The sequence below is a fragment of the Anolis sagrei genome, chromosome 5 (genome assembly GCF_037176765.1).
Source record: "Anolis sagrei isolate rAnoSag1 chromosome 5, rAnoSag1.mat, whole genome shotgun sequence".
Classification (NCBI taxonomy): Eukaryota; Metazoa; Chordata; class Lepidosauria; order Squamata; family Dactyloidae; genus Anolis; species Anolis sagrei.
The window spans coordinates 195,974,525-195,999,438 of NC_090025.1; the positions used below are offsets into that span (position 1 = coordinate 195,974,525).

Sequence of the window (24,914 nt, forward strand, 5' to 3'; positions counted from 1 at the left end):
AATAATATTAATGTTCGACTTGTGATTTTGTGATACGAAATCCAGCATATATATCTCATTTGCTGTGACATACTGTGTTTTTGTGTCAGTAAAATAATAATAATAATAATAATAATACAAAATGGAAGGTGAAGTATACAAAATAATATTAATAATAATAATAAAATTTAATAATAATAATAATTATAATGTTCAACTTGTGATTTTGTGATACGAAATCCAGCATATATATCTCATTTGCTGTGACATACTGTGTTTTTGTGTCAGTAAGATAATAATAATAATAATACAAAATGGAAGGTGAAGTATTCAAAATAATATTAATAATAATAATAATAAAATTTAATAATAATAATAATAATAATAATAATAATGTTCGACTTGTGATTTTGTGATACGAAATCCAGCATATATATCTCATTTGCTGTGACATACTGTGTTTTTGTGTCAGTAAGATAATAATAATAATAATACAAAATGGAAGGTGAAGTATTCAAAATAATATTAATAATAATAATAATAAAATTTAATAATAATAATAATAATAATAATAATAATGTTCGACTTGTGATTTTGTGATACGAAATCCAGCATATATATCTCATTTGCTGTGACATACTGTGTTTTTGTGTCAGTAAAATAATAATAATAATAATAATAATACAAAATGGAAGGTGAAGTATACAAAATAATATTAATAATAATAATAAAATTTAATAATAATAATAATAATAATAATGTTCGACTTGTGATGTTGTGATACGAAATCCAGCATATATATCTCATTTGCTGTGACATACTGTGTTTTTGTGTCAGTAAGATAATAATAATAATAATAATAATACAAAATGGAAGGTGAAGTATACCAAATAATATTAATATTAATAACAATAAAAATAAATGTTAATAATAATAATAATAATAATGTTCGACTTGTGATTTTATAATACGAAATTCAGCATATATATCTCATTTGCTGTGACATACTGTGTTTTTGTGTCAGTAAAATAATAATAATAATAATAATAATAATACAAAATTGAAGGTGAAGTATTCAAAATAATATTATTATTAATAATAAAATTTAATAATAATATTAATGTTCGACTTGTGATTTTGTGATACGAAATCCAGCATATATATCTCATTTGCTGTGACATACTGTGTTTTTGTGTCAGTAAAATAATAATAATAATAATAATAATAATACAAAATTGAAGGTGAAGTATACAAAATAATATTATTAATAATAATAAAATTTAATAATAATAATAATAATAATAATAATGTTCGACTTGTGATTTTGTGATACGAAATCCAGCATATATATCTCATTTGCTGTGACATACTGTGTTTTTGTGTCAGTAAAATAATAATAATAATAATAATAATACAAAATTGAAGGTGAAGTATACAAAATAATATTATTAATAATAATAAAATTTAATAATAATAATAATAATAATAATGTTTGACTTGTGATTTTGTGATACGAAACCCAGCATATATATCTCATTTGCTGTGACATAGTGTGTTTTTGTGTCAGTAAAATAATAATAATAATAATAATAATACAAAATGGAAGGTGAAGTATACAAAATATTATTATTAATAATAATAAAATTTAATAATAATAATAATAATGTTCGACTTGTGATTTTGTGATACGAAATCCAGCATATATATCTCATTTGCTGTGACATACTGTGTTTTTGTGTCAGTAAAATAATAATAATAATAATAATAATACAAAATTGAAGGTGAAGTATTCAAAATAATATTATTAATAATAATAAAATTTAATAATAATAATAATAATAATAATATTAATGTTCGACTTGTGATTTTGTGATACGAAATCCAGCATATATATCTCGTTTGCTGTGACATAGTGTGTTTTTGTGTCAGTAAAATAATAATAATAATAATAATAATAATAATAATAATAATACAAAATGGAAGGTGAAGTATACAAAATAATGTTAATAATAATAAACAAAATAATATTAATAATAATAAATTTTTTTAATAATAATAATAATAATAATAATAATGTTCGACTTGTGATTTTGTGATACAAAATCCAGCATATATATCTCATTTGCTGTGACATACTGTGTTTTTGTGTCAGTAAAATAATAATAATAATAATAATAATAATAATACAAAATGGAAGGTGAAGTATACAAAATAATATTATTAATAATAATAAAATTTAATAATAATAATAATAATAATATTAATGTTCGACTTGTGATTTTGTGATACGAAATCCAGCATATATATCTCATTTGCTGTGACATACTGTGTTTTTGTGTCAGTAAAATAATAATAATAATAATAATAATAATAATAATACAAAATGGAAGGTGAAGTATACAAAATAATAATAATAATAATAATAATAAAATTTAATAATAATAATAATAATATTAATGTTCGACTTGTGATTTTGTGATACGAAATCCAGCATATATATCTCATTTGCTGTGACATACTGTGTTTTTGTGTCAGTAAAATAATAATAATAATAATAATAATACAAAATGGAAGGTGAAGTATACAAAATAATATTATTAATAATAATAAAATTTAATAATAATAATTATTATTATAATGTTCGACTTGTGATTTTGTGATACGAAATCCAGCATATATATCTCATTTGCTGTGACATAATAATAATAATAATAATAATAATACAAAATGGAAGGTGAAGTATACCAAATAATATTAATATTAATAACAATAAAAATAAATGTTAATAATAATAATAATCGTAATAATAATGTTCGACTTGTGATTTTGTGATACGAAATTCAGCATATATCTCATTTGCTGTGACATAATAATAATAATAATAATAATAATACAAAATGGAAGGTGAAGTATACTAAAGGAAAGGGCTCACTGAGCATGGACAGAGTGCTTTAACTCAAATACTGCCCTTTTTTGCCTCTGAATTGAGCATGAAGAGCTTTGCAAAGCTAAGATTCCTTATTAGCACGAATGCTATCCGGCACGAATGCTATCTGCTATCCGGCACTTCTGGCATGAATGAGGCATATGCACCAGAAATTCCCACTGTTTGTGGGTCACCTTGAGGGCATCTACTCCACCCTCTTTGCTCCCTTTGCCGCCCTTGGGTGGAATTGCTTCAAAGCCCCCCCCCCTCCCGTTTCCATAAGACCCCCCTTAAGGCAGCTGAGCTGATAGGGAGCCTGTTTCGTTTCAGCGGCGCCTGCTGCAAACATCTGTTGCTGATTTCCTCCTCCGGCGAAATCCCATCGGATTTTCCATGTCCATGATGTATGGCTCATTGCCTCCCATTCCTTTTGTGCTAAGGGCACAGACGCACAAAGGCACAGGCAGCATGCACACACAACACAAAACATAAACCAGAGAGAACTCATCCTTTCTGGAGCAAGTCTGGACTCCTCATCCTCATCCTTATCACCCTCCCTACTTCAAAGAGACTCAGAGTAGTTTCTGTGTCTTGAGAAACCAAGGCATACTATTTTGTGAGCCAAAATCTTGTAGTCCTTCAGGAGTTGCAGTCCCGGTTGGGGTTGGCTTGATGCGCCTGCCTCTTAGCACGTTTCTCTCTTTCACCCTCTATTCGTACCTCTTCAAATTCTACAGCACTGCTGGTCACAGCTGACCTCCAGCTGGAAGGCTCAAGGGCCAGGGCTTCCCAGTTCTCAGTGTCTATGCCAGAGTTTTAAAGGTTGGCTTTGAGCCCATCTTTCAATCTCTTTTCCTGCCCACCAACATTCCTTTTTCTGTTCTTGAATTTGGAGTAGAGCAACTGCTTTGGGAAACGGTGGTTGGACATCCGGACAACGTGGCCGTTCCAGGGGAGTTGATGGCGGAGGAGCATCGCTTCAATGCTGGTGGTCTTTGCTTCTTCCAGCACGCTGACATTTGTCTGCTTGTCTTCCCAAGAGATTTGCAGGATTTTCCGGAGGCAACGCTGATGGAATCGGTCCAGGAGTTGCATGTGACATCTGTAGACAGTCCACGTCTCGCAGGCGTATAGCAGGGCTATATAGATAAGCACCTTGATCTCCCTACGGATGTCCCGATTCTCAAACACTCTCTGCTTCTATTTGGAAGAATGCTGCACTCGCAGAGCTAAGGCAGTGTTGCATTTCAGTGTCGATGGTGATGTCTGTAGACAGTCCATGTTTTGCAGGTGTATAGCAGGGTTGGGAGGACAATAGCTTTATAAACAATCCCCTTGGTTTCCCTTTGGATGTCCCGATCCTCAAACACTCTCTGCTTCATTTGGAAGAATGCTGCACTCGCAGAGCTCAGGCAGTGTTGCATTTCAGTGTCAACGTTGATGTCTGTAGACAGTCCACGTTTTGCAGGTGTAGAGCAGGGTTGGGAGGACAATGGCTTTATAAACTATCCCCTTGGTCTTGCTACAGATGTCCTGGTCTTCAAACACTCTGTGCTTCATTTGGAAGAATGCTGCACTCGCAGAGCTCAGGCAGTGTTGCATTTCAGTGTCAATGTTGATGTCTGTAGACAGTCCACGTCTCGCAGGCGTATAGCAGGGTTGGGAGGACAATAGCTTTATAAACAATCCCCTTGGTTTCCCTTTGGATGTCCCGATCCTAAAACACTCTGTGCTTCATTTGGAAGAATTCTGCACTCGCAGAGCTCAGGCAGTGTTGCATTTCAGTGTCAATGTTGATGTCTGTAGACAGTCCACGTCTCGCAGGCGTATAGCAGGGTTGGGAGGACAATAGCTTTATAAACAATCCCCTTGGTTTCCCTTTGGATGTCCCGATCCTAAAACACTCTGTGCTTCATTTGGAAGAATTCTGCACTCGCAGAGCTCAGGCAGTGTTGCATTTCAGTGTCAATGTTGATGTCTGTAGACAGTCCACGTCTCGCAGGCGTATAGCAGGGTTGGGAGGACAATAGCTTTATAAACAATCCCCTTGGTTTCCCTTTGGATGTCCCGATCCTAAAACACTCTGTGCTTCATTTGGAAGAATGCTGCACTCGCAGAGCTCAGGCAGTGTTGCATTTCAGTGTCAATGTTGATGTCTGTAGACAGTCCACGTCTCGCAGGCGTATAGCAGGGTTGGGAGGACAATAGCTTTATAAACAATCCCCTTGGTTTCCCTTTGGATGTCCCGATCCTAAAACACTCTGTGCTTCATTTGGAAGAATTCTGCACTCGCAGAGCTCAGGCAGTGTTGCATTTCAGTGTCAATGTTGATGTCTGTAGACAGTCCACGTCTCGCAGGCATATAGCAGGGTTGGGAGGACAATAGCTTTATAAACAATCCCCTTGGTCTCCCTACAAATGTCCCGGTCTTCAAACACGCTCTGCTTCATTTGGAAAAATGCTGCACTTTTCTGCTGTTGGTTGCTGCAACCGATTGACCTCACGGATGAGAACCTTGCAGCTCTCCAGATAGTGTTGGACTATAGCTCCCATCATCCTGATTATGCTGAATAGGAGGTCCTGGCTGTTAAGCTCCATCAACCTGGATGGAAACCCTGTATCTCCCAGCATCCTTAACCACTAGCTGTTCTGGATAGGAGCAGCTGGAAATTGTAGTCCATTGGGAGTTGTAGTCCATCCTCAAAGGACCTTTGGAACCGAGTTCGTGAATATAGGCCTGGCAGTCCTCTCCAAAGTAACTTTTCTGAGGTCTGTTCCTCACTGCCATATCAAATCCAAATTATCTAGTTGAACTGGATTATATGGAAGCGTAGACTCATATAATCCAGTTCAAAGCAGATGATAATGTGGATGGTCTGATTTGATAATCAGGATTATATGGCATTGTAGAAGGGGCCAGAGCATCGTTATGTGTGTAGTTGGTCTCAAAATCATGGAACATGACTTAGTATGTTGTAGTGGTTACTTAGACAGCTACATAGTTTTAGCCATATATATATATATATATATATATATATATATATATTCCTTCTGCTCTTTCCCAATGTCTTTGTTTATATTTCTCAAAGGATGGGCCGATGCTGGAGAAAAGGTTTCATGCTTTCCGATAGTTTTGCTCAAGAGGCCGGGGATTGGGGAGTGTGTTTACAGAAGAAGGAAGGGGTCAAGCCCTGGGTCCATTGTCGACTGGACAATGCGGTGTGGCCGCTTCGCAGGGCGGTCCGAGAGCAACTGGACGCTGGTCCGGCCGGCCAGGGATTTCCCCGTCATCTTTTCCCTCCTGGCTCCCCCGCCCTTGACCCCTGCGCTTCCGAAATCCCATTGCAAGAAGCACGTTTTTCGTGCCAGATTCCCTTGGATCATTTGGTCCAAGTCCTGGCTGATGATAGAAGGAGGGAAGGAAGGAAGGAATGCGGTCATGAGCTCACCAGGAATCACAACACAAGAGGAGAAGAATGCTTGGAAATGAGGGTGGCCTCAGTGGGAAGTGGGCAGGGATCCTGTACTTAGAGTTGGAAGAGACTCCTAAAGATCATCTAGTCTAACCCCCTTCTGCCAGGCACTAAGAAACAATCCAATCCCTCCTGACAGATGGCCATCCAGCCCTTGCTTCAAAAAATCAGAGAGGAAGACTCTATTTTTAATAGTTGCACTGAAAAGGGAATTTCTGCACATGTTGATTGTCAGGCAACCCGGTTGTTGTTGGTGTTTGAACACCCAGAGGGTGCTCACCAATGCTTCCTCTTCGTCCTGGAAAGAAGTGACGAGTGGAGTGCCGCAGGGTTCCGTCCTGGTCCTGGTCCTGTTCAACATCTTTATTAATGACTTAGATGAAGGGCTAGAAGGCAGGATCATCAAGTTTGCAGACGACACCAAATTGGGAGGGAGAGCCAAGACTCCAGAGGACAGGAGCAGGATTCAAAACGATCTTGACAGATTAGAGAGATGATGGGCCAAAACTAACAAAATGAAGTTCAACAGTGACAAATGCAAGAGACTCCACTTAGGCAGAAAAAACGAAATGCAAAGAGACAGAATGGGGGTCGATGAGGCCTGGCTCAAGAGCAGTACGTGTGAAAAAGATCTTGGAGTCCACGTGGACAACAAGTTAAACATGAGCCAACAATGTGATGTGGCGGCAAAAAAAGCCAATGGGATTTTGGCCTGCATCAATAGGAGCATAGTGCCTAGATCTAAGGAAGTAATGCTCCCCATGCTCTATTCCGCTTTGGTTAGACCACACCTGGAATATTGTGTCCAATTCTGGGCACCACAATTGAAGGGAGATATTGACAAGCTGGAATGTGTCCAGAGGAGGGTGACTAAAATGATCAAGGGTCTGGAGAACAAGCCCTATGAGGAGCGGCTTAAGGAGCTGGGCTTGAAGAAGAGAAGGCTGAGAGGGGATATGATAGCCATGTACAAATATGTGAGAGGAAGCCACAGGGAGGAGGAGGGAGCAAGCTTCCTTTCTGCTTCCCTGGAGACTAGGACGCGGAACAATGGCTTCAAACTACAAGAGAGGAGATTCCATCTGAACATGAGGAAGAACTTCCTGACTGTGAGAGCCGTTCAGCAGTGGAACTCTCTGCCCCGGAGTGTGGTGGAGGCTCCTTGTTTGGAAGCTTTGAAACAGAGGCTGGATGGCCATCTGTCAGGGGTGCTTTGAATGCAACTTTCCTGCTTCTTGGCAGAATGGGGGTGGACTGGATGGCCCAGGAGGTCTCTTCCAACTCTTGGATTCTAGGATTCTATGATTCTATGAAAGTATATAGAAATTGTAGGAAATTCATATCAATCAACCCTTCTCCATCCCACCCACCAGAGAAATTTAATAAAGAAAATATTTTCAAGCAATGTGAGTCCATAGTTCATTTTGAGGGAAGTCCATGAGCGGGAAAGATGTCCTTGTGAGTCCAAAACGTTAGGCAGAGCTGCCACGCTGGGATCGAAGCTGGTCCTTGGGAAACTACAACTCTCATGAAGGGCAGAAGTCCCAAGATCCAGCCATTTCCCCCAAAGCCTCGTGGGGTCCTTGTTGTCGTCAGTGCCTTGGCAATGTGACCAAGACTTAACCCTTACTGTGTAGTCTTGTGCCCTTGCCCTTATTTTGTGCCCTTGTGCCCTTGCCCTTATCACTATCCCTTATTTTGGGGAGGGGGGGGGCTCGACATCACCTTTGCTTTTGGATGGTTCAGTGAACCCAAATTTGGTTTCATGCAAAAAAGGTAATTAGCCACATTGTGTATAAAATTCCAGCCTGTGTGTATACAAGTGTCTATGAGACATCCATGAATGGAGATCAAGATGACCACCCAAGATCTCCGAGATGTCTAACACCTCCCTCTCATAGGTATACACTCCACTTGCCTCACTGCCAACAGAACCTCAAAAGATGCTAGCCACAGATGCAGGTGAAACGCTAGGAGAGAACGCTGCTGGGACATGGCTGTACAGCCTGAAAAACTCATAACAACCCAGTGATTCTAGCCATGAATGCCTTCAACAATGCCTTCCACCTGTTCTGGTCTCACCTGCCTCTATCTCACCTTGTCTCTCTCCCTCTTTCCTCTCCGCAGACAGCAAGGCCATTGTGGATGGCAACCTGAAGCTGATCCTGGGCTTGATCTGGACCCTGATCCTGCACTACTCCATCTCCATGCCCATGTGGGAAGACGAGGATGAGGAGGACGCCAAGAAGCAGACGCCCAAGCAGCGCCTCCTGGGCTGGATCCAGAACAAGGTCCCCCAGCTGCCCATCACCAACTTCAACCGCGACTGGCAGGACGGCAAGGCCTTGGGCGCCTTGGTGGACAACTGCGCTCCAGGTGAGTATCACGTTGACTTGGAAACACACACACTCAAATGGACAGGTCACCCCAGTTTTTTAGGGGTGCACTTATCTCTCCATAGGCAACAGATATGGGTTCCAGGAGGGATGGGCCAACTTGGACCTTCAAGGTCTTTTGGACCTGTTAGGAATTGTGGGAGTTGAAGCCTAAAACACCTTGAAGGTTGGCCCATGCCTACATTAGAGGGACTCAACTCTATTGGGTAGGGTTGCCCTGCATCTCCAATGTCACAACGAGACCACTTGAGCTGCCATGGCTCAATCCTATGGGATTCTGGGAGTTGTAGTTCCACAAGGTCTTGAGTATTCTCTATGAAGGAGAGAGAGGTCTGGATCAGGGAATGTATTTTATGATCCATAAAAGACAATGGATGAGATGGCTCCTAATGCCAAGCAGGAGCGTTGGCATGAAATCCTTTCAGGCAGAAGCCAAGGACAAACGGAGGAAAACAACCTCCGAGACTCTAAACATTGGGGAGGCCACTGAAGCAAAAGAAGATAGACGGCTCCATCCATAACCGGTGTCTTCCACTACCAAGCTCAGTTTGGCCTCTGGGTTTGCCCAAATTTGGCTCGATATTCCTGCGCCAAGAGCAGTTTCTCCGCAGCGATAAATCGGAGCGAGAAATGTTTAGGCTGCAGAGGGAGCCTTGCGGGGCATCCGCACTGCAGCTCTCAATAGGTTTGGATGGATCTAAACTCTGACTTTTAAAAATACCAATTTATATTTAGTTCTGCTTTAATGTTTGTGTATTCGCACATATTAAACCGTCTTGCAATGCTTTCAAATGTAAGATGCTTTGAATCTCCTTGCGGAGAGAAAAAGAGGGGTATAAGTAAGGTCAAGGTAAAGGTTTTCCCCTGACATTGAGGGTCCGACTCTAGCCGTTCAGCAGTGGAACTCTCTGCCCCGGAGTGAGGTGGAGGCTCCTTCTTTGGAAGCTTTTAAACAGAGGCTGGATGGCCATTTGTCAGGGGTGCTTTGAATGCAATATTCCTGCTTCTTGGCAGAATGGGGTTGGACTGGATGGCCCAGGAGGTCTCTTCCAACTCTTTGATTCTATGATTCTATGAATCTAGGGGTTGGTGCTCATCTCCATATCTAGGCTAAAGAGCCGGCGTTGCAGGGAAAAAAAGCCCCAGGGGTCATCTAGTCGAACCCTCTGTTGACGTGGCAATGTAGGACTATCATAGCATTTAGCCATGGCAGTTCAAATGGTGACAAACTGCATTAATCATACAATGTTGATGTTTCTGGTGACCCTTTCTGCACTGCTGTTGGTTGCTTCAACCGATTGACCTCATGGATGAGAACCTTGCAGCTCTCCAGATAGTGTTGGACTATAGCTCTCATCATCCTGGCTATGCTGAATAGGGGCTGCTGGGTGTTAAGCTTCAAAGGTCCTTTGGAACTGAGTCGGTGAATACTGGCTTTGCAGTCCTCTCCAAAGTAACTTTTCTGGTGCCCCTTCTACACAGCTGGATAGGGCTGTTGGATGTTGCAATCAATTGACCTCATGGATAAGAACCTTGCAGCTCTCCAGATAGTGTTGGACTATAACTCACATCATCCTGGCTATGCTGAATAGGGGCTGCTGGGTGTTAAGCTCCATCAACCTGGATGGAAACCCTCTATCTCCCAGTAACCTTAACCATTGGCTGTTTTGGATAGGGGCTGCTGGGAGTTATAGTCCATTGGGAGTTGTAGTCTATCCTGAAAGGACCTTTGGAACTGAGTCAGTGAATACTGCCCTTGCAGTCCTCTCCAAAGTAACTTTTCTGGTGACCCTTCTACACTGCTGTTGGTTGCTACAACCAATTGACCTCATGGATGAGAACCTTGCAGCTCTCCAGGTAGTGTTGGACTATAGCTCTCATCATCCTGGCTATGCTGAATAGGGGCTGCTGGGTGTTAAGCTCCACCAACCTGGATGGAAGCCCTCTATCTCCCAGCATCCTTAAACATTGGCTGTTCTGGATAGGGGCTGCTGGGAGTTGTGGTCCATTGGGAGTCCCAAAGGTCCTTTGAGAGTGGCCTACAAATCTCTTGGGCTGCTGGGAGTTGTAGTCCATTGAGAGTTGTAGTCCATCCTCAAAGGACCTTTGGGACTGAGTTGGTGAATACTGGCCTTGCAGTCCTCTCCAAAGTAACTTTTCCACTGCCATATAAAATCCAGATTATCTGCTTTGAACTTGATTATATGGCATGTATATGACTCATACAACCCAGTTCAAAGCAGATAATATGGATTATCTGATTCGATAATCTGGATTATAGGGCAGTGTAGAAGGGTGCTAGGATTGCTGGATTGGGATTATCCCAGTTCTGAAATAATAAATTTAGGGGAGATCCTTTGTGATGTCACGAGAAACAGCCCCTGTGACATCATAATGACACCCTGGTGATGTCATGGAGGTTTTGGGCTGGAGTGTGACCAGTATGCTGATGACACTCAGCTGGTGCTGAAGATGGAAGGCCGACCGAACTCTGTACCCGATTGTTTCCATCAGTGCCTCGAGGCTGTGACTGGATGGCTGCGTGCCAGCAGGTTGAGGGTGAATCCAGCAAAGATGGAGATCCTCTGGCTGGGTCAACCAGGCAGTGGGGACATCCAACTGCCTACCCTGGATGGCGAGGTGCAACGCCCGTCATCGTTGGTCAAGAGTCTGGGAGTCCTTTTGGACCCTCTGCTGAGGATGGAGGCCCAGGTCCCTCTCCGCCGTGAGCAGAACCGCCTTCTTTCTTTCACCTGCGGCAGGCTAGACGGCTGTCCCCCTCCCTGTCCAGGGACGACCTCACTACGGTGATCCAGGCCACGGTCATCTCAAGACTGGACTACTGTAACGCCCTCTACATTGGCCTTCCTCTGTCGGTGATCCGGAAGCTCAAGTTGGTACAAAATGCAGCTGCTTGGCTTCTTGCAGGAATTCGAATGAGATGCCACATCACCCCAATCTTACTACAGCTGCACTGGTTACCAATTGAGCACCGGATCACTTTCAAAGTGATGGTACTCACCTTTAAGGCCTTGCATGGTCTGGGGCCGATGTATCTGAGGGACCGCCTCACCCCCTCCCAACCCCAGAGATCCCTCCGTTCTGAAGACCAAGATTTGTTGGAAATTCCCAGTGTCAAGACCTTGCGTCTAACAGCAACCAGACGCAGAGCCTTCACAGCAGTGGCACCATCACTCTGGAATACTCTGCCACCTGAAGTCCGTGCCTTGCGGGACTTATCAGCTTTCCGCAGGGCATGTAAGACATACCTGTTTTGACAGGCCTTTGATATTTGATATTGCTGTTTTTAAATTGTTTTAAATTGCTTTTCAATTCTGTTAGATTTTAGCCATTCTTGTAAGCCGCTCCGAGCCCCAGGGGAGTGGCCGCATATATGTTTGAATAAAATAAATAAATAAATAAATAAACATGACAAGCTAACCACTGGCTGCAGTTAATGCAGTTCACACCATTCAACAACAACAACAACAACATTTATACCTCGCTTTAATCTCTCCCAAAGGAGACTCAAACCAGCTAAATAAAAAACTCCAAGTCTAAATAATTTGCAATGAAAACATAGACACACTCTCAATCTCACTTGGTTTTCAAGGCAGCGCTCTAACCCTGAGATTCTTCCCCTTTGGGCTGCCTTGAAAATAGAGATGTGGTTCCAGGCTGGAAATTCAAGACCAGACCCTAGAATCATTATTGAAACAACCACTGTATCTTTGGTAGTAATATCCGAAAAGGAATAATTCCAACAGGTGATACTTGTTACCTGGCTGCACGAAAAAAACCCCTCTCCAGTTTTCAATGTGGCAACTCTATCTAATTTGCACCAATTTGAAAATGTTAGAGCTCCTTCACATTGGTGCTTGGAACAGTGGCTTGTCTGGGAATCCACTGTTTGAGGATTTATTGTCCCCAAAAATTAGCGAAGAGGGAAAGGAAAGATGGAGAGATCTGCGTTTGCATCCTTGGCAAGGCTTTGTGGCCAGAGCTAGACTACGTTCCCCTTTGTCGGCAAGGCTTAATGCGCCTCTCCGAAGTTTACCTTAACAGAAGCCGCAAAGAAGCCTTATATGTCGAATGTTTCCCTCGGAGCCTGTCTCTCTCTCTGTCTCTCCAAAGTTTGGCTTGCATTCCTGGCACGGCCTTTGCTCCTGCTCTGGGGGATTCCCTCTGCATCCTTGCATTTGTCCTCCTAAAATGTTTTGCAGACTTAAAGTAATCCTCATGCGCATGTACAGACAGAGCTTGCGTTTTGAAGCTCATGCAGTCTTTCGCTGATTTAAGAGCTGGGGATCATCTATACCAGGTATGGGCAAACTTGGGCCCTCCAGGTGTTTTGGACTTCAACTCCCACAATTCCTAACAGCCGGTTGTGATGCTGAACACGAATTAATCCCCATGCGCATGTACAGACAGAGCTTGCGTTTTGGAGCTCATGCAGTCTTTCACTGATTTAAGAGCTAGGGATCATCTATACCAGGTATGAGCAAACTTGGGCCCTCCAGGTGTTTTGGACTTCAGCTCCCACAATTCCTAACAGCCGGTTGTGATGCCAAACACGAATTTGGGAGGCCGGCCTGACCCACAAGGAGGATCCAGAACACCTGGCGAGACGGGAAGCACCGAGACAGATTTTTCCCTAAATTTCCCAAAATAAAGTCTCACCAAGTTGAAGGAAAGCCACAAAGGTCTTATTTCATTCCAGCTGGAATGGATGACGACCGCAGTTCTCTGTTCAAGGACCCGACATGTTCACTGGGCCAAGAAATACAACATTTATAGAACTGTCAAATTCAAATCTCCTGCGCCCGCCTCCTGGGCCAGCTTTCTACTGATTGGTTGGAGCACCAACTTGGAGTTGATCGGCCAACTCGCAGATACAGGGACCAGGTCGGTTTTCCGTATCTGCGGTTTGAAGGATCGCAGTTTCGGCCTCCCCAGGACGCTGTAAGAGCGTCCCGCATGAGCCAGCAGAGTTGATCAGTCAACTCGCGAATATCGGGACCAGGTCGGTTTTCCGTATCCGCGGTTTGAAGGATCGCAGTTTCGGCCTCCCCAGGACGCTGTAAGAGCGTCCCGCATGAGCCAGCAGAGTTGATCAGTCAACTCGCGAATATCGGGACCAGGTCGGTTTTCCATATCCGCGGTTTGAAGGATCGCAGTTTCGGCCTCCCCAGGACGCTGTAAGAGCGTCCCGCATGAGCCAGCAGAGTTGATCAGTCAACTCGCGAATATCGGGACCAGGTCAGTTTTCCATATCCACAGTTTGAAGGATCGCAGTTTCGGCCTCCCCAGGACGCTGTAAGAGCGTCCCTCATGAGCCAGCAGAGTGGATCAGTCAACTCGCGGATATCGGGACCAGGTCGGTTTTCCGTATCTGCGGTTTGAAGGATTGCAGTTTCGGCCTCCCCAGGATGCTGTAAGAGCGTCCCGCATGAGCAAGCAGAGTTGATCAGTCAACTCGCGGATATCGGGACCAGGTCGGTTTTCCGTATCTGCGGTTTGAAGGATTGCAGTTTCGGCCTCCCCAGGATGCTGTAAGAGCGTCCCGCATGAGCAAGCAGAGTTGATCAGTCAACTCGCGGATATCGGGACCAGGTCGGTTTTCCGTATTCGCGGTTTGGAGTGTCACAGTTTCGCCCTCCCCCAGGAAGAGCATCCTGGGTGAGCCAGGGGAATTCTGCAGCTCAGAAAGAGGAAGATTCATATTAATTGGTTTTAAAGTCAGTAAAGGGACACAATGTATCACTCTCTGTTAGAGAAAATGATACTTTTTATTGGGGGATTGTTACATTGAAGCAGGGGGAAGTTAGTCAAGAAGAAAGGTCTCTATATTGAGGCTGCTGCTGGAGCCACAGTCCTTTTGTTATCTTGAAAGTCCATGTTTCCAGGAACTGCGGAACTCTCTGCTGCATTCAGATCAGTTTGAGTCTGTCCTCAGTAGGCTGTTAGGAATTGTGGGAGTTGGAGTCCAAAACACCTGGAGAGCTGAAGTTTACCCATGCCTGACCTACACTGTAGAATGAATGCGACCCGACACTCTGCTGAATTGCTTTGGATCAATGCTATGGAATCCTGGGAACTGTAGTTTTACAAGATCTGTAAGCTATCTCTGTCAAAGAATGATTCTTCCTAAACGAACTACAACTTCCATGAGCCTTGCATTCATTCTCAAGTGTAGACACACCCAAGAGTTATGATCCATGATGTGGGGATTCCACCTTTTCTTTGGTCAGTAATATACAACTGAATTCAAGAAATAGCAACAACAACAACAACAACAACAACAACAGATTTGGAAGCTGTGCCAATGATACCAATAGTTTCTGTTTTGAGTTTAATTTGGGGGATGAAAATGGGGTATAGGTAGTTGTAGTTCTAATAATAACAACAATTCTAATTCTAATAACAATCTATATAAATAAAAATGTAATGTTTGTTTGTGGGATTAACATAACTCAAAAACCACTGGACGAATTGACACCAAATTTGGACACAAGACACCTACTAGCCCAAGGAGTGACCATCACTCAAAAATTGAGTTTGTCGTTTGGGAGTTGTAGTTGCTGGGATTTATAGTTAACCTATAATCAAAGGGCATTTTGAACTCCACCAACAATGGAATTGAACCAAACATGGCACACAGGACACCCATGACCAACAGAAAACACCAGAGGGGTTTGGTGGGCATTGACATTGAGTTTGGGAGTTGTAGTACATCTACATCCAGAGAGCACTGTGGACTTGGCATAAATATTCCATATGCCCAACTAGGAACACAGATGGAGCTTGGGGGAAATAGACCTTGACATTTGGGAGTTGTGGTTACTGGGATTTATAGTTCACCTACAATCAAAGAGCATTCTGAACCTGACGAACGAGAGAATTGGGGCAAACTTCCCACACAGAACCCTATGACCAACAGAAAATACTTAAGGCCATCCAGTCCAACTCCTTTCACCAGCGCAAGAAAACGTAATCAAATACTGTTTACCCACAAGCATAAAGAAATCACATATATTAGAAACCAATACTTTCTCATTACGTTATTTTCCTGATCACCAGACTGGGCCACAACAACGCGTGGCAGGGGACGGCTAATAATAATAATAATAATAATAATAATACAAGAACAATAGATTAGGAAGCTATGGCAATGATACCCTCTTTGGCTCTTGTTTGGGAGATGAAAGTGGGGTGTAAGTAACAACAGCAGTAACAACAACAACAACAACAGTAATAATAGATTGGGATACTGTGCCAATGGCACCCATAAAGTGCCAATCATTCCTGTTTTGAGTCTCCTTTGGAAGAGACAAGTGGGGTATAAATAATATAAATAATAATAATAATATCCACAAAGTGCCAATTGTTTCCACATTTGAATCTTGTTCAGGAGGTGGACAGGTAATAATAATAATAATAATAATAATAATAATAATAATATCCAATTATCCTGGCAGGCTGTGCGATCCCATCAAAGTCAACGTTTGTGCCATACGTTGTGATGTGACCCCACTTCCTTTTTCTTTCGACAGGTTTGTGCCCCGATTGGGAGACCTGGGACCCCAACCAGCCGGTGGAAAATGCCCGGGAAGCCATGCAACAAGCGGACGACTGGCTGGGAGTGCCACAGGTAAAGCGGGGTCGAGGATAACACTTGGAGGAGAGCTGTGCTTTCTCCCCAAAAAGAGGAGAGGAAAAAGAGACATGCAGTGATAGATGCAAACTGTAGGGAAGGGATAATAAATATGTGGGAGGAAGCCACAGTGAGGAGGAGGGAGCAAGCTTGTTTTCTGCTTCCTTGGAGACTAGGACGCAATGGAACAATGGCTTCAAACTACAAGAGAGGAGATTCCATCTGAACATGAGGAAGAACTTCCTGACTGTGAGAGCCGTTCAGCAGTGGAACTCTCTGCCCCAGAGTGTGGTGGAGGCTCCTTCTTTGGAAGCTTTGAAACAGAGGCTGGATGGCCATCTGTCAGGGGTGATTTGAATGCAATATTCCTGCTTCTTGGCAGGATGGGCTTGGACTGGATGGCCCATGAGGTCTCTTCCAACCCTTTGATTCTATGATTCCATCTAAACATTCTCTATCTGCTACTGCCTGGGAGTCTGGTGGAACCTCTTTGGCTGGAGGTTTATAAGCAGAGGTTGGATGACCATCTTTCAAGAGGGCTTGGATTGTGTCCTCCTGCCTGGCAGAAAGGAGGTTGGATGGCCTTTAGAAGTCTCTTCCAAATTTATGATGTTATGATTCTATGACTACATATTTCAGAATCCCCCAGCCATTGGTAACTTGCCCATCAGTTGATGCTTTGTTTCCTGTATCTAAGCACCAATCTCTAAGGTGCCATCTACATCTACATTGATGAATTAATGCAGTTTGACACCATTTGAACTACCAGGGCTCCCGAAAGCTGGAGTTTTGCAATTCTTGAGTCTTCTCAAGCTGCAACTCTATGGATTCCATCGCCATGGCAGTTCATCAACTGGTGCCAAACTGCATTAAATCTACATTGTAGATTCAACCTCTGATTTCACTCTGTAACATGCTTGCCATAGATGGAGGCGAAACGTCAGGAGAGAATGCCTCTAGACCATGGCCATGTTGTCCGAAAAAATCTACAACAACCCAGTGATTCCAGCCATGAAAGCCTTCGACAATACAAAGTTTGAAAAATTATGTTATAACAACAACAACACAACTTTATTATGTTCCTGGTTGAAAGTGTTATTTCCTGTTTAATTGTGCGGTCCTTACTTTGAAAGTCGTTGTCTTACTCCAGAAATTTTGTGGCAAAAACTATGTTGAATTGGTTGAGACTCGATTCATTGGAAAACGAGAGCAAAATGTGCTATAGCCGGATGTCGCTCCCACGAAAACAAAGTTTTGGCAGTTTAATAAACATTCCGCATGATTTTATGATGGAACCAATTGGGAAATGACATGGATAACCCAGGAACAGAAATCGTGTTGCATAGTGTGTAAACACTATGGTGTATAAACGACTGTCCTTCCTTTTGGCAGGTGATTGCCCCGGAGGAGATTGTGGACCCCAACGTGGATGAGCACTCGGTCATGACCTACCTGTCTCAGTTCCCCAAAGCCAAGCTCAAGCCTGGAGCCCCCCTGCGCTCTAAGCAGCTCAACCCCAAGAAAGCCAAAGCCTACGGCCCAGGTAAGGAAAGCCAGAGAATGGGAAGGAGATTAAGGTGTCTGCAAGGTGAGATTGAAAGAGAACTTAGAAAAGGTTGAGAGGAGAAGACAGGAGAGCCAGGTGACAATATTTGAAAGGATTCCACATTTGGGAGAAATTGTTGCAATCCAGAGCAGGGAACGAGGCCCTAAGATAACTATCCACCACACTTGGCTGTGAAAAACAATCCTTTTTTATTGAAGAAAAATGGTTACAAAATAAAGGAAAGATGCAAGTCAAAAGCCACAGCAAAATCAGCAAACATGAATTTAAATGGACAAAGCAAAACCAAAAGCCTCACTGGGAAAATACTGGAACCTGTTATCAATCCACTAACCGTACTTGATATCCTAGAAATCTTCCCAAACTATGACCAGGGAACCAGGAGAACTGCCAAGGTCTTCATCAATTCTGCAACGATGCCTGAACTGAGGCAATCAGCCTGGCGTATTGCAATTAAAACTCAAGAATCGGTTCCGTGAACCGCCCTTCTGTTTTGAAGCCAATGTTTTTAATTCTTGAATTCGGGAGGATCGACGCAAACTGAGTGTTTTACTTCTGTCTTCCCAAATTTGGCCCCTTCTGTTGTCATTACAGTTAACAGGTGCAGAAGGGAGGGAAAGTTCAAGGTCTACCTCTGAAACATTCTCAGGAACACTGGTACTTTCATTTTCCAAATCTACAGAAGTTCCTTCCTCACTAATTTCAGGAACATTGGCATTTTCCAAACCTACAGCAGTTTCTTCCTCACCAATTTCAGGAGCATTGGCATCAAAAGGTACATTTCCACTAGCATCAGTAAATATACTTTCATTAGCATCAGGAGGAACAAACAGAGAATCAGGTTCAAGTTCAAACTCAGGCTGAACCCCAACAGAAATGGGAAAGCTTGTTTTTGTTGCTCCAGAGACCAGGACACAATGGAGACATGGATCCAAATTACTGTTGCACTCCAGGACAGGGAAAGCCCTCTGACTTTAAACACCACACCGTTAGATAGAGAAACACTCCTTTTATTGAAGGTAATTAAAAAGCGGGAAAGTAAAAAGCACTTTAAAGAAATAGGTAAATCCAATTAGGTAGGAAGATAAGCAGGAGCAAAGCAGTCCAGGGTAATAGTCCAGCAAAGTCCATAAAAACAAAGTCAGAACTTCCAAATAAAATGCAAGAAATCAGGAAAAATGAATCCAAGGCATAAATATAAAAGCATAGAAGCCAAGAATCAAAACCATGAAACAAAGACACTTAAAACATTAATTTTCCAAGCAAAGCTTCCATGAAACAAGGACAAAATCTTGACTTGATTCCAAACAATGCTTCATCTGACTACATATCCTGTACTTGGGACTTTTATCTCCTTGTTAACTATGTATCTAGCGCTCAGAAATTGGTTTCGCTTTAGCTAAGAATTACTTATCTTTTTCTCTCGGAGCCTGGCAGAACTCTGAATCCACTGTTCGGCTCTCCTGTTTTGACTTATCTCTTGTCTATCTATTTGCTCCTTATCTTCTGCAGCTGGGCCAGGTGCCGAGCTGTTTTCATGTTTCTCATCATGGGAACTCTCTGGTAACAATTCAGAAGGCACACCATCATCCCCAGACACCTCAGGGACATTCTCATGGGAAACTACACTTTGATCAAGGATCTCCTGGTCATTCTCTGCATCAGTATCACTGACCAAACCTGAAACACCATCACAGGCTGAGCTCCAGCAATTGCAGGGAAAGAGATTCCACCAAAGCATTAGGAAAACCGTAGTGACTGTCAAAGCTGTTTCACGGTGAAATCTGCTTCTGCCTGGAAGTCTGGTGGAGTCTCCTTTTCTGGAGGTTTTCAAGCAGAGGTTGGATGGCCATCTGTTGGGAGAGCTTAAGACAGAAGGGAGTTGTGTGGCATAATGTAAAATAAACCACATGTAGTTCATGCTTGATCCGCCCACGCACTGCTTTGCCAGATAATGAAAATATGCCACACAGATGAACAATAAAGAACAAGTCATTTACTCTTTGTAATTCAACACAACTGTTGCACTCCAGGTCAGGAAAGCCCTCTGACTTTAAACACCACACAGCTGAGTAAAAATGCAAGCAGTTCATTGAAGATATTTTAAAAGCAGTAGCAGTAAAAAGTAATCCACAAAAACAGGTAAATCCAATTAGGTAGAAAGATAGAAACAAATAGTCCACGAAATTAGTCCATCAGAGTTCATGCTGAAATTTCCAAGGTAAAACCCCAAAACTTGAACATGAATCAAACAAGGCACTTAGCACAGGAATCTATCCAAGGTTAAGGTTTCTAGAGATCTAAGACGACGCTTTGACTCAATTCCAACATTGCTTCGTCTGACTACAGATTCTGTACTTGGCACTTTTATCCCCTAATCTACTCTATATCCCAAGTGGCCAGGAATGGATTTCTTTTCAGCCTTGACTCTGTTATCAATCTCTCTCGCAATCTGGCAGAGCGCTTGAGGGCCTGATTTTGTTTGTTTTTGCTGACTGAAAGCATTTCTCTTATCTACCGGCTTATTGATTTCTGCAGCTAGTCCAGGTGCCGAGCTTTTCTCAGGCTCAGAGCCTTGGGAATTCTCTGGTAACAATTCAGGCCTAGAAAACATACCATCATCCCCAAACCCTTCAGGAACATTCTCATCAGAAAAATCACTTTGAACAGGAATCCCGTTGTCATTTTCTGCATCTAGAGCAACCTCATCATTAGACACATGGATCTCATTGTCACTCCCAGCATCCAGAGTACCCTGTGTGCTGGTATGGCTGTACCAGGAACTCCAACTTCATTTGCTTTGTATTAAATGTTTGCTTGCAGTCCAAGGTTTCAGGGATTCTGCAGAAAAGTGGCTTCCTTTGGTTGCAGTCGTAGGGCAAGTCACCTGTCCATCATCGTTAAGTTTTGGTTCCGCCCCTTGTTCAGGGCAATTGGGAAGGGAAGGGAGCCATTTTTAGTTAGTCTCAGCAAGGAAAGCTAATTTAGAGGACGTGTACAAAAGCTTCAACCCATAAGACTTTCTGGAGGAGAACAGTCTTAAGAGCATCCAAAGATTTCCAAAGATTTCCAGGGAAACAGCCCTAAAACTTTGAGAAATTTCGGAAGTTAAACAGTTTGGAAGAACAAAGAACTCCAGCTGGAGAATCTACTGGCTTTACTGGTAGGTCCACTCGGTGCTCGAGACGCAGTTCGACCCGGTAGCGGAGCCCACATCAGTAAGGCTTAGATTACAGTCAGCCAGGGAGAAGTTACAAAGGGATTTTCCTTTAAAGTAAAGAATCAGTTATTAAAGACAATTGCTTGTCCCTCGTGGACAAGATTAAGGAAGCCACCAGTTGCATAAAGCCTGGAAGCATTTGTTTAACTATATTGAAGACAAGAGAAGTTTCTGTTTGATTGTTCATTAATAAAGGACTTTGTTATACTTCACAAGCCACCTAAAGACCATTTGTGGTGGAAAATCCTTGAGAACTTCTCTTCGAGGGGCCCTGGCTTCCTGCTGGGCAAAAGTTGCATGTCCTATTTTAAAAGCAATTCATTACAGGCCCAGTGCGTGACAGAACACCCTGATCATTAGACACAATCACAGGCTGAACTTCATCAACTCACATAATGTCCTTTTATGAGAGATTTAAAGTAGTTTTTCTTTGTCCATGTGGAGAAACTCCTTCAGCAGCTCATGAAGTAAGAGTACACCACAAACTCTTTCTGCTTCTCTCTCTGTGCTTCTCTGCAAGCACCTGCATAGCTCAAGTCTGAAAAATGTAACAGTATCCAAAAGTCCCAGGCTCAGCTATCTCCTCAGGCATAGCCTGACTAATCAGTTTCATACATCTTTTTTTTACAGTTGATGCACACACACTAACTCATTTCTTGCATAGAATCATAGAATCCTAGAATCAAAGAGTTGGAAGAGACCTCATGGGCCATCCAGTCCAACCCCATTCTGCCAAGAAGCAGGAATATTGCATTCAAATCACCCCTGACAGATGGCCATCCAGCCTCTGTTTAAAAGCTTCCAAAGAAGGAGCCTCCACCACACTCCGGGGCAGAGAGTTCCACTGCTGAACGGCTCTCACAGTCAGGAAGTTCTTCCCCATGTTCAGATGGAATCCCCTTTCTTGTAGTTTGAAGCCATTGTTCCCTTGCGTCCTAGTCTCCAAGGAAGCAGAGAACAAGCTTGCTCCCTCCTCCTCCCTGTGGCTTCCTCTCACATATTTATACATGGCTATCATATCTCCTCTCAGCCTTCTCTTCTTCAGGCTAAACATAGAATCATAGAATCAAAGAGTTGGAAGAGACCTCATGGGCCATCCAGTCCAACCCCATTCTGCCAAGAAGCAGGAATATTGCATTCAAACCACCCCTGACAGATGGCCATCCAGACTCTGTTTCAAAGCTTCCAAAGAAGGAGCCTCCACCACACTCCGGGGCAGAGAGTTCCACTGCTGAACGGCTCTCACAGTCAGGAAGTTCTTCCCCATGTTCAGATGGAATCTCCTCTCTTGTAGTTTGAAGCCATTGTTCCCTTGCGTCCTAGTCTCCAAGGAAGCAGAAAACAAGCTTGCTCCCTCCTCCTCCCTGTGGCTTCCTCTCACATATTTATACATGGCTATCATATCTCCTCTTAGCCTTCTCTTCTTCAGGCTAAACATGCCCAGCTCCTTAAGCCGCTCCTCATAGGGCTTGTTCTCCAGACCCTTGATCAAGTTGTACTGGATGGCCCTTGGGGTCTCTTCCAATTCTCTGAGATAGTTCTATATTTCGACAGTATAATGGGTGAGGCAAGGCCATATTATTGGCATACGTGGCTCACACAATGGATGTTCTTTGCAGGTATCGAACCGCACGGGAACACGGTGCTGAAACCAGCCCATTTCACAGTGGAAACCATTGAGGCCGGGCTGGGAGAGGTCCTGGTCTACATCGAGGACCCAGAAGGACATACTGAAGAGGTATGGAAGCTTTCCATCCCCATCCTAGCCTCGTCATGCAATTTTCCTTTTGCCCGTCTTAATTTCCTCTCTTCGTTTCCTCCTTCCTCCAGGCCAAAGTGGTCGCCAACAACGACAAGAACCGGACGTATTCGGTGTCCTACATCCCCAAAGTGGCCGGCTTGCACAAGGTGAGAGAAATTATACAGATATGTTTTAGAATACAATTTAGACCAATGTTTATACCTTCCAAATACCGCAACCCCTTAATACAGTTCATATTGTGGTGACTCCGAACAATAACATTATTTTCGTTGCTACTACACAATTGTAATTTTGCTACTATTAGGAATCGTCATGTAAATATCTGAGATGTAGGGTGTATTTTCATTCACTGGACCAAATTTAGCGTAAAAACGCCATACGCCCGAATTTGAATACTACTGGGGTTGGGTGGGGGGTTGATTTTGTCATTTGGGAGTTGTAGTTGGTGGGATTTATAGTTCACCTACAGTCAAAGAGCATTGTGAACTCCACCAATGATGGACTTGAGCCAAACTTGACACACAGGACTCCCATGAGCAACAGATAGAACATTAGAAGGGTTTGGTGGGCATTGACCTTGAGTTTGGGAGTTGTAGTTCACCTAAATCTAGAGAACACTGGGCTCAAACAATGATGCCCAAATTTGAATACCAGTGGGGTTGGGTGGGGGGTTGATTTTGTCATTTGGGAGTTGTAGTTGATGGGATGTATAGTTCACCTACAATCAAGGAGCATTCTGAACTCCACCAATGATTGAATTGAACCAAACTTGGCTCACAGAACTCGCAAGACCAACAGAAAATACTGGAAGGGTTTGGTGGGCATTGACCTTGAGTTTGGGAGTTGTAGTTCACCTAAATCTAGAGAGCACTGGGCTCAAACAATGATGCCCAAATTTGAATACCAGTGGGGTTGGTGGAGGGGGGATTGATTTTGCCATTTGGGAGTTGTAGTTGATGGGATTTATAGTTCGCCTACAATCAAAGAGCATTCTGAACTCCACCAATGATTGAATTGAACCAAACTTGGCTCACAGAACGCCCATGACCAACAGAAAATACTGGAAGGGTTTGGTGGGCATTGACCTTGAGTTTGGGAGTTGTAGTTCACCTACATCCAGAGAGCACTGTGGACTCAGACAATGATGGATCTGGGCAATCAAGGAAACAAATAAAATAATTACCAAAAAGATTAAGAAAAAAACAGAAATGTGCACCAACCCCCAGAAATGTGCCTTTTAGGCTTATTTTGTGAAACAATCAATAGCTGCAAGATTAGGTAAAGGTAAAGGTTTCCCCTAGTTGTGTCCAACTCTGGGGGTTGGTGCTCATCTCCATTTCTAAGCTGAAGAGCTGGCGTTGTCCATAGATGCCTCCAAGGTCATGTGGCCGGCATTACTGCATGGAGCGCTGTTACCTTCCCAACGGAGTGGTACCTATTGATCTGCTCACATATGTATGTTTTTGAACTGCTAGGTTGGCAAAAGCTGGGGCTAACAGCGGGAGCTCACACCGCTCCTCGGGTTCGAACCACCAACCATCGGTCAGCAAGTTCAGCAGCTCAGCAGTTTAACCTGCGCTACCAGGAGGCCCTGCAAGATTAATAACAACAAAATCAGGGGAAAAAAGAGCTATTTATAAAGGACTGGAGAGGAAAACTATTAGACTAGGGTCGCAGTTAGCACAGTGGGTTAAACCACCAGCTACAGAAAATTTTGTCAACTAGAGGGTTGGCAATTCAAGCCGCGGGTCGGGGTGAGCTCCCACCATCAGCCCTAGCTTTGGCTTACCTAGCAGTTTGAAAACAGCAACATGAGTAGATCAATAGGTACTGCTTTGGCGGGAAGGGAAGAGGCGCCCATGAAGACATGCCAGCAATTCAATCAGGAAAGTGCCCATGGACACACATGGACACATGGAAAAATGGAACAGCAGCACCTC

At 43.1% G+C, this 24,914-nt stretch overlaps 1 protein-coding gene across 9 annotated transcripts in view; it reads left to right on the top strand.

The window, feature by feature from the left end:
* Nucleotides 1–24,914, top strand: part of FLNC (filamin C) — a 162,794-nt gene that overhangs the window by 41,040 nt on the left and 96,840 nt on the right. For all 9 annotated transcript variants that reach the window (XM_067469388.1, XM_067469389.1, XM_067469385.1 and 6 more), the window contains 5 exons: nt 8,506–8,754; nt 16,328–16,425; nt 17,821–17,971; nt 22,832–22,950; nt 23,043–23,120. In XM_067469388.1, coding sequence (XP_067325489.1) covers nt 8,506–8,754; nt 16,328–16,425; nt 17,821–17,971; nt 22,832–22,950; nt 23,043–23,120 — 695 coding nt within the window. The remainder of the gene's footprint in view (nt 1–8,505; nt 8,755–16,327; nt 16,426–17,820; nt 17,972–22,831; nt 22,951–23,042; nt 23,121–24,914) is intronic.